At 33.8% G+C, this 17795-nt stretch overlaps 1 protein-coding gene across 4 annotated transcripts; it reads left to right on the forward strand.

Moving 5' to 3' along the window:
- Positions 1–8997: 8997 nt before the first annotated feature.
- On the forward strand, positions 8998–15224 carry LOC122282085 (probable sodium/metabolite cotransporter BASS6, chloroplastic). 4 transcript variants are annotated; one of them, XM_043094019.1, is made up of 9 exons: positions 8999–9183; positions 9303–9510; positions 9612–9709; positions 11960–12090; positions 12517–12710; positions 12836–13088; positions 13173–13426; positions 13507–13589; positions 14873–15224. In XM_043094019.1, the coding sequence occupies exons 2-9, from the start codon at positions 9318–9320 to the stop codon at positions 14933–14935; spliced, it is 1269 nt and encodes a 422-aa protein (XP_042949953.1). In that variant the 5' UTR covers positions 8999–9183; positions 9303–9317; the 3' UTR covers positions 14936–15224. The 4 variants fall into 4 exon arrangements, with proteins under 4 accessions (XP_042949954.1, XP_042949953.1, XP_042949955.1 ...); XM_043094021.1 differs by lacking the exons at positions 8999–9183; positions 9303–9510 and adding exons at positions 11176–11512; positions 12262–12360 and having other exon boundaries at positions 9624–9709; XM_043094020.1 differs by lacking the exon at positions 11960–12090 and having other exon boundaries at positions 8998–9183; positions 9348–9510.
- Positions 15225–17795: the final 2571 nt, after the last annotated feature.

Genomic DNA, 17795 nt, shown 5'->3' on the forward strand with positions numbered 1-17795 from the left:
TAGGTCTGAGCAATTTTCAAGTAGTAGTCCATCATCAAGATCCAGTCTAGTGGCAATGACTTAGTGTTTTGAGGTCGGTATGGTTACCATCAAAGTAATCGAATTTTGATGAGAGCCTAGCTTGCGAGAGAAAACAATCTACTTCCTGGAGATGGAGATGGACGAAAGGAGAGAGAGGGAGGTGAAAATGCAATTTTGAGGAAGAGAGAGGGGGAACGAATGAGAGGTAGAGGAAGAGAAAAATGAAAAAGATGGGGGCAAAATGGGGATGGAGGCCACCAGAGCCCCTTTTGTCTTGGAGTTGTAACAAACGATATTTTTCAAGTTTTTTGCCACATCGAACGCGATGCTGCAGGAGTGCCTCAGGCCGGTTGTCAATAGACTTTTTTTTTTTAACAAAACAGGCCACACATTTAGGTTAAGTTTAGATATTAAGATAATACTAAATAATTTATAAATAATTAAAATGGTCTCACTAATCAAATATAACCTAAACTATTAGGCGAAGTTTGAGCTCTTCCGCTCTCAAAAAAAGGTTTGCAAGAAATATAATGGATGAAAAATCAACATTAAGGGCTGATTTGGATTTAGGGATAAGATGGAGATAGTTTTCAATAAAAATAGAAGTTAAATAGTTTTAAATAAAAATAAAAGTTAAATAAAATATTATTATAATATTATTTTTTAATATTATTATTATTTTAAGATTTGAAAAAATAAATTTTTAATTATATTTTATATAAAAATTTTAAAAAATTATAATAATAAAATAAAATAAAATACTTTTCAACTCTAATCAAACTTGAATGTCATTAATTGGTCTACGCCATTAAATTAAAAAATAAAAAATAATGGCCCATACAGCATGTCAGCATGAGGATCGGTGGATGCCAATGCATAGCTTCAAAGATAAAGATAGGCATATGCCTGCATGTGGGCTCGCTACGGAGACTTCATATTGATTGACCAAATCATTTAAATCATTACTAAATGATTTGAATTTTGAATATAGACAATTATTATTTTTTTAAACATTTAAACAAAATATTTAAAAATTCATTAAAAAATATTTCTTTAATAATTAAATTAAAAAACACAGGATCGGTCACTTTTGAATGGACCATTCTTGATAGCGTATGTATTTTCCTTCAAATATTTGTAGCCTTTTATTTATGGGTTGCTCACCTCCATAATTTTGTCCCTTCAAAATTATCACTAATGTAATTAAATTTTTTTTCATTTAAACGTGTTTAAATATTTAAAAAAATACATAAATTCATTAGTTATAATTTTCTTAATTATTAAAAATAAAATAAAAAATATAAGAGCAGTCAAAATAAGACTAAGGGATTAGCATTATCCTTTATCTATCCTCTTTCTCTCTCTCTCTAATTACTTATTCAAGTCATTGCCTTTCAAATTTTTTTTTTGAAATACACTTCAATTCATTTCTGAATGAAGGAAGTAACAGCTGTGACTAATAATTACGGATAACAAGTCCTAATTGTAAGCCAACTATCCATTAGTTGTACGCTCCCTACACATAGCTTTCATTGCATCGGACAATTTCTAAAACTTCTAAGCTCTCCATTGACAAAACCGTACTGAAATGCGAGACTCTGTAAAATAGAAGTGTCCATCTAGACTCGTTTGCGAGAAAACAACACATTATATCCTGATGAGTGCTTGAAAGTGTACTCTAAATACCTTATTATTGTATTAAAATGTTAAAATGTAAATAGAAATTATATGAATTAATGCGTATTCTTAAATTAAATTTCTATTTACGTTTGGATGCTCCTAAACAGTTTTTATATTTTATTTTAGAATTTATAAAAGAGCAAGTCAAAGTCCAGTCAAATTTAAAAGGAAGATCTTCATGGGGTTTGAAACCAATTTGGATCAAGAAAAAAAAGAAAAAAAATCATAAAAGAAAACTGCAAGAAATCCAAATTTGAAATTTGCTAGGAAACAGTTTGGATATATTTTAGTATTTTTACCGTAACGTTTTACTCAAATATCGAATTGATGCGATTTTTAATGCATTAGAAAGCTACCTTAAAGGGCTATACATTTGTCTCTAATAAGGATTTTCAAATTCTAACTTCTTAAGCACGTACGTGGTTATCAAGATGGGTCATAAAATTTAAGCGATTTTTTTTATGCGAAAATTAAAAAGACATTATAGTTTATTTCCTACCCTATATAATCATATCATTAGCATGAAATAGAGGGGAGGAGAGGCACAAGAGGTAGATTTAAAGAAAGAAAAAAATCACTTCCATTGCTGTCGTTTGCTTCATCTTTCTCTAGAGATTCTTGTTGTCCATTATATTTATGGGTAACTAAATTTTCAAGTAGGGTTAGGGATGAATTTGCACATTAGATGGTATTTCTAATTTATTTTGAATTTATGTATTTGATTTTTAATTGTTAAAACTCTTTTATTTTATTATTCTCAATTCATTGTTGATATTTTTTCTCTGAATAATCATAGAATTTATTCTGTTTATGGATTCAGTCATGTTTTTTCTATTGAATAGATTAATTCTTTGATTATGTTTGGATAAATTATTTATCTATATTGATTTAATTTTTTTGCTGCAATATCACTCCCTGAATATATTATCATCGTTGGATTTTCTCTATACGGATAGTAATTTACATATTTTAAAAGTGGTGAATGATTTTTCAAATGGTTACATTTAATTTAATTTTGGTTTATAAATCTATACCTTCCGATTGGAAATTTCGGGAATTGAGTTCATAATTGAATTATCCAATGAATTAAGAATAATTAAAATACCGGATTTGTGTAAGGGATTCCCAACGCTCTACTGTTCGTCAAATTTGAGCACTTTTTTTGTTAATCACTTCATTTTAATTTGCAATTAAAATTAATTTTTGTTTTCCATTATTTATTTAATATTTTTCTTTAGTTTCTTTGTTCCTTCTACAATTCTTTTAAATTGTCTCTCTGTGAAATCGACACTTCAAATATGTGCTACAATTACCGTGTTATTTTTTGGGCGCAATCGCATTCCCACCTTTCATAGGAGGATAGGAACTTCCCAACCTTCACCTTCAATAGGAGGAGATGACTCACAACCCTCATCCCCAAAAGAGGTGAGTGACTTGCCTATTTCAAAAATATATTTATTTGAATCTAAAATAAAAACAACACTAATAGACCACTAAAAAAATTAAATTGAAATGCACTATGCTCTCCATAGGCGTCGTATGCCCACTAGCCTTTCGGTCAATCACTTTCTGCACATGATTTTCCTGACAGCACCCCACGATCTTCACGGGTAACCTGCAGACCACTCCTCCACGAAGCAGGGTAACCAACAAAATGCATAACCACTACGCAGAGCAGTAAGCTTCTCACCGTTGCCAACTTCGTCACCGTCAGTCCACTTCTCCAGCTCCAGTGCCGTTAGCCCCAACCCATAACCACCAAACAAGCCATCCTCTACTTCGGTTAAAAGAGACGGAAACTAGAGACCAAGCACACAGCCACTGAAAGACTTATTTTCAGAGATGAAAAACCATAAATGAAACCAAAAAAACTACGTCACCCCCACTCTGACCACCACCCATGAGAATTTCCATCATGAGCTACGCTCGAACTCCACCCTAGAAGATCGCCTTATACCCCCATGCACCTCAGCATGAATCCCGAAAAAATACTCTATTCTCTATGGATAAAACAGAGCACCTTAAACCCTACGAGATTACACCCAATCCTGCAAGCATTCCAACACTTCTGATGGCAAAATGCCCGGACCCCGCCCATACCAGAGACCCTCTGTTTTCCACCAAGCCTAGCTATGTAGTTTAGTTATGTTGGTCAACTAAAAAAAAAACCTTCAGACCACACCATTCCATGGCCAAAAAACGAAGTCGAGACCCTGCTCCTCCATCATGCAATCATCATTCCGCCAACCGCAAGATTTATAATGGAGGATGACTTCGGGCTTTTTGATCTGGAGGTGGAGCTTTTAACCACCATTGTGACGCCCCCAAATTCTGTTTGGAATCGGACGGACATTTGAAGCGTCGAGACATGCAACACAAGGTTACCTGCCCCCGTTCATGACATATAAGATGCAATATTCCTAACATGCATCTAACAATATGCAATATTCGCAGCGGATAAATTTTTTCTTTAGCAATACTATGCACCAAATTGAAAATATCCCAAATGTTTAAAACATACTTCATACATAAAAATCCATTGAACAACTAAGATCACAACACTAGTCCAAAATGGTTATGATCCAAAAAGTAGTAGAGATGCAACTCAATCGTACAAGTAGTAATTTACGTTAATTACTATATCAACATTTATGTCGCACCGTCACTTAGTCAACTGTGTCTAGTTGATCAGCTCCTGATTCTCCTTCAGGTCCTGTAACAAGATCTACCATTCGGGGGGAATGGTAGTTGGGACTACCAAAGTGAGATTTGATTACAAATCTCAGTAAGTTAATAAAAAACTTCCACACAAGCTAATGATACATGGATGACAGTAAAAACATAAATGCATAATCAAATTCATAAGTAATTAAAGCATAACTTGGAGTACAACATAGCATAATTGACATAACTTAAATTGAAACATGAACTGAACTTGACTTGACATGAACTTGATCTGAAACTTGACTTAGCATGAACTTGCTTTGAAACTTGAATTAACATGAAAAATACATACTCCACAGTTGTTGTGGCCCCATGTATTTTACGTGTAAATATATACTCCACAATTGTTGTGGCCCCATGTATTTTACGCAAACTTGACTTAACATGAAAAATACATACTCCACAGTTGTTGTGGCCCCATGTATTATACGTATAAATACATACTCCACAGTTGTTGTGGCCCCATGTATTCTACACAAACTTGACTTAACATGAAAAATACATACTCCACAGTTGTTGTGGCTCCATGTATTCTACGTGTAAATACATACTCCACAGTTGTTGTGGCCCCATGTATTCTACGCAAACTTGACTTAACATGAAAAATACATACTCCACAGTTGTTGTGGCCCCATGTATTATACGTATAAATACATACTCCACAGTTGTTGTGACCCCATGTATTCTACACAAACTTATTCTTTAACTGCTTAAATATATACTCCACAGTTGTTGTGGCCCCATGTATTCTACGTGACACAATTATTGTGTCTCACGTAGTGTATGCGTCACAATTGCTGTGACCCCATACATAAGTAATCAAGATGAAACGTGACTGGAATACGAAAGGACTGGAGCCCTGACGTAACATAACGTGACTTAAATATAACTTGAAATACATGACCAACTTGAGATAGAAATATTTCGTAACATTGCATAACATATAATAGACAACATATTTAACATGACATACTTGCAACAGTGAATATTACATGACTTGACATACATGTAATAGATGGCATACTTAGCATGACGTATTTGTAAGGTACATTAATACATAACAGAATATATTATATAACAGATAAAAATTTATGACAGAATAAATTCTGTATAATAGATAATTACGTGATAACTTGGCATGGCATGACATATATGATAACATACATACATACACTGTAGTTCCTTTACTTAGCACACATACACAGTAGACTGCTAGTAAGTTAAAAGCTAACTTACCTCGATTTCCGCGTTTCTTATAAAACTTCAAGTGCGATCACGAGGAACTGTAATTAGTGATTCTAAAAGTTAGAACTAAATCACTAAAAATTTGAAATATGAAAAATACTAACTTAAAGAGTAAAATTTTTATTTTACTCTCTACATGTGAGAAAATGACCGTTTTACCCATAGCTTAAGGATTTTGCATACTAACTCCAAAAGTTTTCAAAATTTACATTTCTCATGTAAATTTTGTCCTAAATTTAAATATCAACTCAGAAAAATTTAAAACAAAACACAACTATGAAGAACACACTATGGTCGAAACATCCATAGGCCATTTCCCTTTATTTTTGTTGCAATTCCTTCCAACTTCAAAATTCATGCTTAAACCAAAATTTTGCAACAAACATCTTCCAATCCTAAGTTCAAAACCATACTTAAAACATCCATTTAGAAAAAACTAATAATCAACACCAAACTTTTTTGTAAAAAGATCCAAGCACTTGAATCACAAGTTTTGACCTTAAATCAAAACATCTCCAAGAATTTCAAAAATCAAATCTTGCTTCTAACATATTCATAATATCATCCTAACATCAACCATGCTTTAAATCATCAAACTAAAGTCACCAAAATCACAAAATAATATTTGGAGTTTTTGGTTTTACACTTAGTCCAAAAACAGAAACTTTTTCCTCAACTAGTTTTGATAAATCTCTTGATCTATGACTTATAAATATATGATCTTCAAACCAAACCATTACATGGTTTAAAAAGATGTCCTAAAACATATACAAGCTTCTAATTCAAGATCACATGGTTAGAAATTAACCAAAACATAAATTTAGCCAAGAATATCCACACTTTGGCTTATCTGAATATCTCTTTGCATAAAATTTCATATCTTTGAAACTAACATAAAATATCTTCAAAATAATAATATAACATGTATATAAGATGTTTAGGATCCTCCAATAAAATTATCAAAGTCATTAGAATAGGTTTAGACCACCAAAGAGTTAAACTTTCTCAAAACAGAAACTGTTTTTCCTCTTCCAGTTTCTAAGTTTCTAAATCTAAGAAAATCTTTCATCAAAACATTTAATCATGCAAAAATCCTCAACCAATAGTCATATATACATGTTAACAATACTCTATAAAAATTCCGGACCAATATCTATCCATTAGCTTGGTCAAAAACTCCAAACTATAACATATTCTCCAGTTTATCTCCCAGAATGACCTTTTTATAGTTTACACAATATTTGACTGACCAAATGATCTTCAAATGGGGCAAATAAGATATCCATGTAAACTAGACTAAAAAAGGAACAACTTATATGAAGGAGATTTTATGATAAAACACTTACAAAATCTTTGAAATGGGTGTACAAAAGACCTCCTAAAAGCTGTCCGAGAGAAAGTGTTTGATATTCTTTTAATGGAAAGTGTAAATGAAGATAATTTCGTGGGGAGAGGTGGCTGGAGATACTTATGGATGAGATATGGAAGAGATGAGACTGGACTTGAGAGTTGAGTGTAGTTTTCTCCTACCCAAAAAAAATCTATAAATGATTATCTTATAATATTCTATCCAATAATATCTAAAAAAAAATCAACTTAAGATATTTTTATCTAATAAAATCTATCAACTCAAAATATTTTTACCCAATAATATTCACGAAATTTACTTCAAGATATTTCTTTTTATCCAATAATATCTACGGTTTTGAACAGACGTTTTGTCCGAAAATATGAAAAAATGTTATTGCGCCATAAGATTTTAAATAATCCTCCGAGTCTAATGGCACAAACCATAATACATTTTGACACTTTTAACTATCTCCAATAATCAAAAATACACTTATGATACCATAGTAAATAATAACACTAACTATATAGTTAGACAAAAACCTATACGATTAATGGATTCGTGAAAACTTATGAGGTTTTCACGAGGTTCCTAAAGTTAATAGAAATTTCACAATTGAATTTCTAGCGGGCTGTTACAACCATACCACTGCCAAACCGACGCTTTATTTGTTAACAAAAAAATTAAAGTAAAAAAATAAACAGACTGATGGAGGGAGGAGAAGCCTAAGCTCCCACCTCCCTCAAACAGAATCGTATGTCTTGTGTTTTTAGAGAAATGGATGAGATTCTCTCAATACAGAGGAATTAACACTTTTTTTTTCTTTCTAATTAAGCTTTTATATATATATTAATGAACTGAAGAAGAAACAGGAGGATCTTTGCCACTACCTATAGTTACAATACTGAGAGGTAAAATAGCTAGTGAACTGAAGAGGAATTAACACTTTTCTAGCTTGTAAGGGTACTGAGTTCAAGAAAATCTTCCCACCCGGTCTATTAGGTTGTATTTGGCCATAAGAAATTTTTATCTTAAATATAAAATTCTCATCTCATCATTACAATTTTCTCAAATCCCATACAAAATATAATAAATAATTTAATTTTTTAAAATCTTAATATAATAATAATATTAAAATATAATATTTTAATATTTAATTTTAAAACTCAATAATATTTAATGTGTCCTGCTTTTCATGTTAGCAGATGTGAGAGAGGTGAGAGGGGCGAGACTTTATTGAGAGAGAGAGAGAGAGAGAGAGAGGTGAGACTACTAAAAACTTGAAAATCCTTTTTTTTTTTTTTTTTTTTCTATTATTTAAGTTGGTTTTACTATTATTGTCTTTATACGGGAAAACTTTTATTTCTCGTGTCGCTTTCATTTATATCTTTTATAGGCATGCCGTGGTAAAGATTCCTACATTGTTGATTTATAAGTTCAATGAGTACTATAAAATTTGACCAATCACACTTCAATAATGGTGCATGAGTCATACTTGCATGTTTAAAAAAATCGATGAAAATCTAATTGACCCAATCCACGAAGTATTCCTAGCATTGAGATAAGGAAAACTTTTAATATAAAGAAATTATATAAAAATAAATTTATAAATTAATATAATTTGATGTAATATATTAAATTATAAAATTATTTTTATTAAAAAATAGATTTAATAAATTTTATAAAATCAAATCAATTTATAATTTTTATTTTATGTAATCTTTTTATATTTATAAACTTCTTTTCATATTGATGAAATGTATAAAAAATACATAAAAATAACTATGCATAAAATTTTTATTTATTTTTAATGACCCATAGGTCCTTTTGGCATTTACCTAATTGGATACCTCTTGTTAATAATGAATGATCGAGATTCACTAATTTATTCGTGATAAGCAATCGTGTCCATACATTTATTTAATATAACGTATCTGATAATATTTTATCACCAAATGTAAGACAAACTCAAGTTTTACGTCCAAAACACGGCATTAGTACATGGAATATGGTGTCACCCTGTCATTGAACTCCAGTTTAACGCTACTATCGTACAATTCAATAGCATCTTCAAGACTCCTGCGAATGTCCCCGGGGCTCGGATAATCAACGCATGATTTCTAAAGAAGCGTGGACTTTCCTTCCATCTTGATTCGTTGTCTACTGTAAGCTAAATTCAATATTTTCACGGTTCAGAGTTAGAGACTAATCAAGCAATTTATCTTCTCAAACCCGAAAAGAATTCCCGGAAATATTCACATTTTTTAATTTGTTTTCTTTAAAGTTTTGTTCGTGAAGGATGAATTTGAATAGCAATAAGCAACTGCAGATCGGCTGTCTACATCTTTCTGAGTTCCACTCGCGAAACCTCTTCGACATACGGAAATTTCGCGTCCCAATTTCGCCGGGAAAGCGCTCACCACTCTTGTTGCCAACTCTCTCTTTCTCGCGGCCTCTGGGATTCCCATCTCGCCCTGACCCGAAAATTCCCCGTGGGCATCCAGATTCGTTTGGTTTTTCTTAAAATTTGAATATTTTTTTTAAAAGGTATTTGACGTATTGGTTCTTTTACTGCGCGCGCGTATTGTTTCAGGGCGCTTAAGGTTTTTGGTCAGCAGGTGTGTATCCGAGAAGTTCTCGGATCCTTTTGAGCAGGGTTCGGGTCTAAATGATGCATCCGCCCCAGGTCAGGTACGTATCATTTGCACTGCAGGTTCTCAGTCAGCTTGCTCGTCAAATTTAATATGAATCTGATAATTTTTACTGTCTAATCCCCAAACTATTTTCTCTGGATATTTTTAAAACAGGAAGAAACTAAAGTTTTAATATTTAATAGATGAGATAGCCTGTTTTAGATGGAGCCAAGCTTCTAGTTTTCTTCTTTTAGGTCAAGGGAGAAGAGTCATTGTGCTTTTCAACTTCAGCATCCTCTTTTTACCAGCCTTAAGAGCTGGTTTGGATATTGGAGTATCTCATAATTATGTGAATAATATTAAAATTGTCTGTGAGTAGTACTGTTAAGATGTTATATTGAGTTTTGGAAAATAAGAGAAAAAAATTTAAATACAAATATCATAAAGTTAAAAGTTTGTTTAAATATAATTTTTGTTTTGAAGTTTGAAATAGTTGTGTTAACATTGTGTTTCGCACACCTGTTAACCAGGCTCTCAGTTACTTGAGTCTTCGATCTTGGGCTTGCACACATAGAGAAAACTCGAAGAGTCGGGCCTTGGTGGAGGCCAGAGAGTCTCCAATGCCTAATTCAGTATTCACTTAGTAGTTTGTGTGAGTGAGTAGAAAGTTCAGAGAGAGTTATTTATAGATGGAGATTGTCTTTTATACTAGGTTTCTGGAGGTCAACTGCCCATACTTCGTGTCAAGAGGTTATGTCCTCTCAACAGTTCCATTGGTCAGATTTTTTTAATGCGGCGTGGCTTATGAGGTGGCCAATTAATGCGGCGTGGCTCCTTGTCACTTCTACCCTACGGGTGCACGCCGTCAGGCTTTTCCTCCTTTGCCTGTTAGAAGATCAATGGCTCCCCGCGTTTCTTGTCCACCTATCTGTATAGTGCTATCTGAGGCTAGGCGTCATAGGGAGATGTCAAGGTGATGTGTCCCTTCCTTCCTTGCATCTTGGGGGTCTTCCCGCGTAATTACGGCCATGGGCTGACCTCTGTTGGGGTCGACCCAGTCGGGTCGTGCTCCTTATGTTTAGGCTTGTCTTCTGGGCTATGGCTCGAGGAGAAAAATCCCCTTACAAGTTGTATTGATTTTGTGTTTTTTTTTTTTTTTTTTTTTTTTTTAAATTTATAAAAATTATAATGATTAGGTAATTGTTAGATGAAAAAGTTGAATATTTGAAATTGAAAATTTTTTTGTGTTCAAGTAATGTTTGGGAAGGAAATTGCGTGAAGTTTTGAGAATACCAGTTTAGGTGTTCAAATAAGGTCTTGCCTTGAGATCAACGTAAATGGGTTCAACTCTATCCTCCTTATACCTTTATCGGGTAGTTGCCTTTTTCCACACGTAGCTTTTCTAGGAGTTTTTTTATTTTTATTTTTATTTTTATTTTCTTTTTCTTTTTCTTTTTCCCCATACGATGGATGGGTATGTTACCAGATTATGTTGTTGAACATGTGCTATGCTTGATGAAACAGGCGCATACTGGTATCAATACATTCGTACTGTGAAACGAGTGGAATATTACATATTAGGGATGAAAACCGACATCGTCAGTCCCTTTTAGTCCAAAACTGACACCGCACCAACAACGTTTTGAGACGTTCAAAACCTGTTGAACCGGCTGATTAAGGGGAAGAAAAACGGCAACCTCAATGTCGGCTTGAATCGGTGCGGTTCTTTGGTTTGCTTTGTCGTTGTGAAGGAGGAGGGGAGCGGCGGGATCTATCGTCAGTAGTGCCAATTCTGAAAGAAGTAGAGGGAAGAAGTAGACGAGGGAAGAAAAAGAAAGGGGAGAGGGTTTATTAATCCCAGGTTAAAATGAAAGCCAAATGGCACCGTTTCATTTTAAAAAAAAAATAAAAGTCATAACTAAAACAATGCCGTTTCATTCACTTTAGTGGAACGGCGTCGTTTTATATACATATAATATGTATAATCGGCCAATTCGGCGGTTTGATCTTGGTTCAAACCAGAACCAAACCAGCTGACGTTGGTTTTGAGTTATTTCTACTGCTGGCCTACCGGTTCTACACAGGTTTCGGCCAGTTTGCGTCGATGACGGCTGGTGTCCTTGGTTTTTGTACAGCCCTATTACGTATTGCCCTTTCATCTGAGCAGTCTTATGCTCTCAATTCAACTATCAAAGTTAGGGCATAATTGTGTCTTTTATGTATGCGTTTTGGAGTTTCACTAGTTTACAAGTCACTTGCACTGTTATCTCAGGCCATATTAACTACAATGGTGTATGTCTTATTTCAGGTGCCTAAACAAAAGGACACTTCTATTCTGAAAATCTTGAAGGAATCAAATTCCCTTTTGCCTCATGTAGTCCTTGCTAGCACGCTGTTGGCTCTTGTCTATCCACCTTCTTTTACATGGTTTACCACCAGGTTGTAGAACACTCCTCAGATGAATTGCCAATATATGCCTACTTATGTAAAAGTTTACATTTAAGAGCAAAGTCAAGGAAAAATGAGAAGCCATTACATTGATCTCCTTACCGTCTATAATGTAGAGAAAGCAGGAGTTGAATTTCATTGGGTTTATGAATTAATTGACAGATGCAGAAGAAAGAGGGAAAATAACTAGTGGAATGTATCCATACAAACTACTTGTCTAACTAGGACAAATTCGCGTCTATATTTATGGATCATGAAAATGTACGTTCTTTTTCTGGCTATCATATACTTTTGTGCAACCATTGGGTGGTAGAATTTAGTTATCTTAGTTCATCTGAGATTATATGTCGATTTCTGAAAAATTGTTTGTCCAATGATATGCTTAGAATTCATATTTCCCGTATTGTCTATTCCCAGGTACTATGCACCTGCATTGGGGTTTTTAATGTTTGCAGTAGGGGTTAATTCCAGAGAAAATGATTTCCTTGAAGCATTCAAGAGACCAGCAGCTATTTTTGCTGGTTATGTTGGCCAATTTGTAATGAAACCTCTTCTTGGATATTTTTTTGGGACAATCTCAGTTACACTCTTGGGTCTACCACCTTCTATAGGAAAGGATCTCTCTCTCTCTCTCTCTCTCTACAATTTTATTTATTTTTTGATAGGTAAGACCAGTAACTCTTACCTTCAAAAAACTATCTATGCTCGGCTAACATTTGGTTAATCAATTTAACAGGTGCTGGGATTATGTTGGTATCTTGTGTTAGTGGGGCCCAACTCTCAAATTATGCTACTTTCCTCACAGACCCACCAATGGCCCCTCTTAGCATTATTATGACGTCATTATCTACTGCTACTGCAGTATTTATCACACCAATGTTATCGCTCTTGCTCATTGGAAAGAGACTGCCGGTTGATGTGAAAGGAATGATGTCTAGCATTATGCAGATTGTAGTTGCACCAATTGCCGCTGGCTTGTTATTGAATCGGTTATATACCAACTCAAGACAACCTGATTAACATATTGAACTACATTATAGGTCCATAACTGTTTCTTCTATTTGTGCCGACAGGTTCTTTCCCGCGATCTGTGGTGCAATTCGGCCATTTTTGCCTCCACTGTCCGTCGTAGTAACAGCTCTCTGTGTTGGAGCACCGCTTGCCCTTAACATTGAGTCTGTGCTATCTCCTTTTGGAGTGACCATTTTGTTTGTTGTCATTGCATTTCATTTGTCAGCGTTTATAGCTGGTTATGTCTTTACTGGTCTAGTCTTCCATAAGGCTACTGATGTGAAAGCTCTGCAAAGAACACTATCATATGAGACAGGTCCCACCTTTTATCCACTAACAGCAATGTGGTTCTCAGCTGCATATTATTCTAGCTAACTGATATTTTTGCATTTGCAGGAATGCAAAGTAGTCTTCTTGCCCTTGCACTTGCCAATAGGTTCTTTCAAGATCCACTCGTGGGTGTGCCTCCAGCAATCTCGGTGAGTCCATACCATCACATTTAAATCAATAATTTCCTATTTCATCAATTTTGATTCTTCAAATTTTTCATCTAATCATTACAAATTTTTCAAACTTTTAAACAAAACACAAAAAATAATACATTTTCAAATTTCAAAACAAAAATAATAACAATATTTTAACTCTATAATATTTTTATTTAACTTTTCTCTCATCTTTCCCAAAACCCAATTAAACATCTTAACTCAAACCATTTCACTACTATTGACAAACTATTTCACTACTCTTTACAGAATTATCATCTTTATCTCATTTCCCAAACATTCCCTAAATCAACTCTCTCAAGGAAATCTTCATATGGTTTGGTCAGGATGAATTCACTGCCAGTCTTTTTTTTTTTTTTCCTGTTATTAATGGAGGCAATTATTGGCGGACATAAGCAAGTATATTTACTGGGTTGGATAACACTAGGATTTCACCATATCTGTCATTGGTGCATTGTAACAAATTTGCCTCACCACCTGCATGCATGCCATGGTGAGTTCCTTTCTCTATGTAACCAATTTATAAAAGCTATGCGCAAGTAAAAAAAGGCACGTCCGCATGGATTCCAATATGAGAATGCAGAGCGTAGGTCTCACTTGTGTTTAATTGTACATTAAAAAATAAATAAAATTGTACTTATAAAAAAAATTGTACCATATTACGATCCTCCACTTCTATTTTGAGTTGTACATCACAGCCTTGCTGCTCTATGGTTACCATCCCCTCTGGGATGTTACATGCACTTTTGGCTAATTGTGCTCTCCTCAACAGGATAGTCTTTGTAGTTAGTCACAATACGCTTCAGATGCTTTATTTTGCCTAGTCATTGTTCACTAAGATTGTTCCCCTTGTTTATTCTGCTGGGAACTTTTATAGGCAATATAGAATCGTAGGATGCATCAAATGATAAAAAACCCTTACAGCAGATATGCAGGATTCGACAAAAATGTATTTGAGGTTCTCTCTCATTTGGGTGTTGAGAAATGTTGAGGAGAATTGTGAATAGTAGTAAAAAGTAATAATAAAATAATGAATAATAATAAAAAGTAGGTGAATAATAATAAAAAGTAGATGAAAAGTAAGAAATATTAGTAAAAGTAAGTGAAAAGTAATAATAAAATAATGAATAGTATTAAGAAGTGTTGAGGATACCTCAGCACCCAAACACACCTGTGACTTTTATTTAGGTATGTTATTTTTCTGTTTTTTTATCTTGTATAATTTTGAGGAATATTCATTTTGTTTCTGTGATTTGCAGACGGTAATAATGTCTTTGATGGGCTTCTCTCTAGTGATGCTTTGGGCTAAGAGGAAACAATAACAGTCTGTTGAAACAGCACTACAAGCGTTGACATATTGCAACTTTACCATCCATTATTCTAAGGTGAATGGGCAGTGCAAAAACTGTCATGGGGCACTTGAAGATGGGAGATGAGGAAGCTATTTAGGGAGACAACGCGCCACATTTTGTTATAAAGAATCGAATCGGCTTCCTTTCATCATAATTCTTACTTCAAAAATGGTAGAAAAAGTTGCGAAACTAACTTACGAGGATCTGGGAAAAATCCGATTGAGGCAAATATGAATTTTAGCCAGTTTTTTTTTTTTTTTCTTCCCATGTTAGGAGGCCATACTAATTAAAGAGTTTTGCTACATACAAGCACAGTCACGCACTAATTTGTGTACCAATATTGATTTATTCATATTTAAAATTTAAATTAACATTGTTTTCAATAAAATTTATTTTTTGACCAATTACATCATATTGGTGTATAGATTAATACACAATTGTGCTTGTAACTATATTTTTTCCTAATTAAATTGGCTCTGTTAGACACTTGAGAGTTGACTAATGCTTTGTGCTCAGCAAGAGGCAGGAACATGTATGGGGAGCCGTAAATGCAAGACTAATTGCAGTCTGGGTAAACAAACGTTTATCAGTAATAATGAAATACAAAACAATAACAAAAACTACCATTTAACATTGGTAGATCTGATTCCCTAGGGGCTGGGCGCCTCTCTCTCTCTCTCTCTCTCTCTCTCTCTCTCTCTCTCTCTCTCCAACTCCCATCTCTTCACATAATAAATTAAGGGCTCCAAATCTGATTTTCGTGTGGAGAAGGTCTCGACTTTTTCATCTTCTTTGTTTTCTTCCTTATTCTTTCATTTATTCATCTTATTTATCAAAGTTTCTTTTGCTTTATTCAAAGACTAAAAAAGATAGATCTACAGTTTTTTAACAACTCTCGAGAGATGCACGGCACAAATAGATTCATAGGTCAAAAATTGTTCAGATGAAAATGGTGGTTTTGTAAAAATCTCTACACTTGGTTCTCACGTGCCGCCCACATCTGGAAACTCTTATTGACACATGCGTTAGATCATTAGACTCATCACCACCAGATGTTTTAGATCTGACATTTGTAGCTAAAAAAAGACAAGTGTGTTGCTTTCATGGGCAATCACAAATTTTGAAATCTATCAGAATTGGTCTAAATTGTAATCCGTCATTTTTCACATCTATTTTACTGCTTTCTTTTTTTGTTTCCTTATTATTAATTAAAATAAAAAAGATTTTGTCTTTCTATGAAGAGTGAGGTTGAGTCTATGTTTAAACAGACAGTTTTATTTTTTGGATATTTGTCTGTAAAGAGTATTAGCAATAGTGAAGACCAAACAAGTCACAAAATGAAACAGCGTACTAGTAGAGCTCCAAATACTTTATTTTGATTTATGATGTTATGTTTAATATGAAAACATTCCAGAATGTATCCGATCACGAATATAAGTTTATCTGATGAATGATGAAAGTTTCCCTTAAAAAAAAAAATTGAAAATCCTAATATTACACCTTATAATATGGTATTTCATGAAGTTTTAGTTTGAGAATTATTTAAAACTCTGCCCTACAAGTTGGGTAAATATACTATTTATAGTGAGGTTTTAATTAATCAAAATGAAAATATCAGTACTTCTTTAATGCAAATTGAACTTCATTGGTGTACTGTATCAATAATCAGATTTGCTAATGATTTTTTCATCATTTAAACAAAAGTCGGGTCTAATTGTTTCGGCATTTGGATAAAAGTGGTGGCTTAATGATTCTTGAGTCATTCTCAAATGGTTTGGAAAATGCTAACTCTTGATTTGAATATCATATGAAATCACCTTAAACTATTAGTATTAGGTGCATAAACCTTTATAAATCTCTTATTTGAAAATTTGTAAGATTGACTCAAGTGATAAAGGTCTTGGATTAGGAGATAGATATGCTTCCGGCAAGCTTAAGGTTTAAATCCTCTTGAGTGTAAATAATTTAAGACCAACAAATTGAAAGATTTTTTCATTAAATTAGTCGAAAAATTCTTTATTAAGATTCTGTACATCTCAAGATTAGTCGGAATGTTATTACTGAATATCGCTAATAAAAAAAAAATATATATATCTCTTATTTGGATTGGGAGTTATGTTCAAATCTAATTTGAGAAAGCGCCTACTTTTGGCTGTTTAGGTAATTTTTTATTTAATTTTCTGCAAATAAAATGTTATTATAATCACGTGTAACTAGGATAGGTTTTTTTTTTTTTTTTGAAATAGACTTCAATTCAATTCATGAATGAAGGAAGTTACAGCTGTGACCAATAAGTTCGGGTATAAACCCTGATTACAAGTCAACTACTCATCGGTGATACGCTCCCCCGCACACAACTTTCATCGTGTCGGACATTGTCTAAAAACTTCAAAAGGACTCTCTAATGACACAACCATTCTGAGATGCAAGACTCTGTAATAACAGAAATGTCCATTTCGACTTGTCTACGAGAAAACACAACCATCCCACCCTCCAAAAGAGGAGGAGGATTTTTCACCCTCATCCTCCAAAAAGGATAGGGACTAAACTACCCTTATCCTCCAAGAGGAAAGGGAGTGCCTATTTCAAATTATTCTCTTTAAAACTAACAGACAAAACAAAAAGGAAAAAAAACAACTAACAGACTTAAGACAGAAACCAAAAACCACTTCGTAAACAGCCACTGACTACACCACACTGTCCCCCACTATCCCTGCCACCCGTAACTGCCTCAAGCCGCCCTACGTCCTGCCACTTCCTGCAACCAACATGCAGAAAACGGACACCTCCAGACGAGCCATCAAAAAGCCACCGAACAGACGAGCCATCA

Source organism: Carya illinoinensis, chromosome 11, assembly GCF_018687715.1.
Source record: "Carya illinoinensis cultivar Pawnee chromosome 11, C.illinoinensisPawnee_v1, whole genome shotgun sequence".
NCBI lineage: Eukaryota > Viridiplantae > Streptophyta > Magnoliopsida > Fagales > Juglandaceae > Carya > Carya illinoinensis.

Bases quoted from the DNA above. Each gene is read 5' to 3' on its own strand.
- LOC122282085 (XM_043094019.1), top strand. From the start codon at position 9,318: ATGAATTTGAATAGCAATAAGCAACTGCAGATCGGCTGTCTACATCTT. The intron at 9,511-9,611 runs GTGGGCATCCAG...GTATTGTTTCAG, and splicing joins CCCTGACCCGAAAATTCCCC to GGCGCTTAAGGTTTTTGGTC. The intron at 9,710-11,959 runs GTACGTATCATT...GTCTTATTTCAG, and splicing joins ATGCATCCGCCCCAGGTCAG to GTGCCTAAACAAAAGGACAC.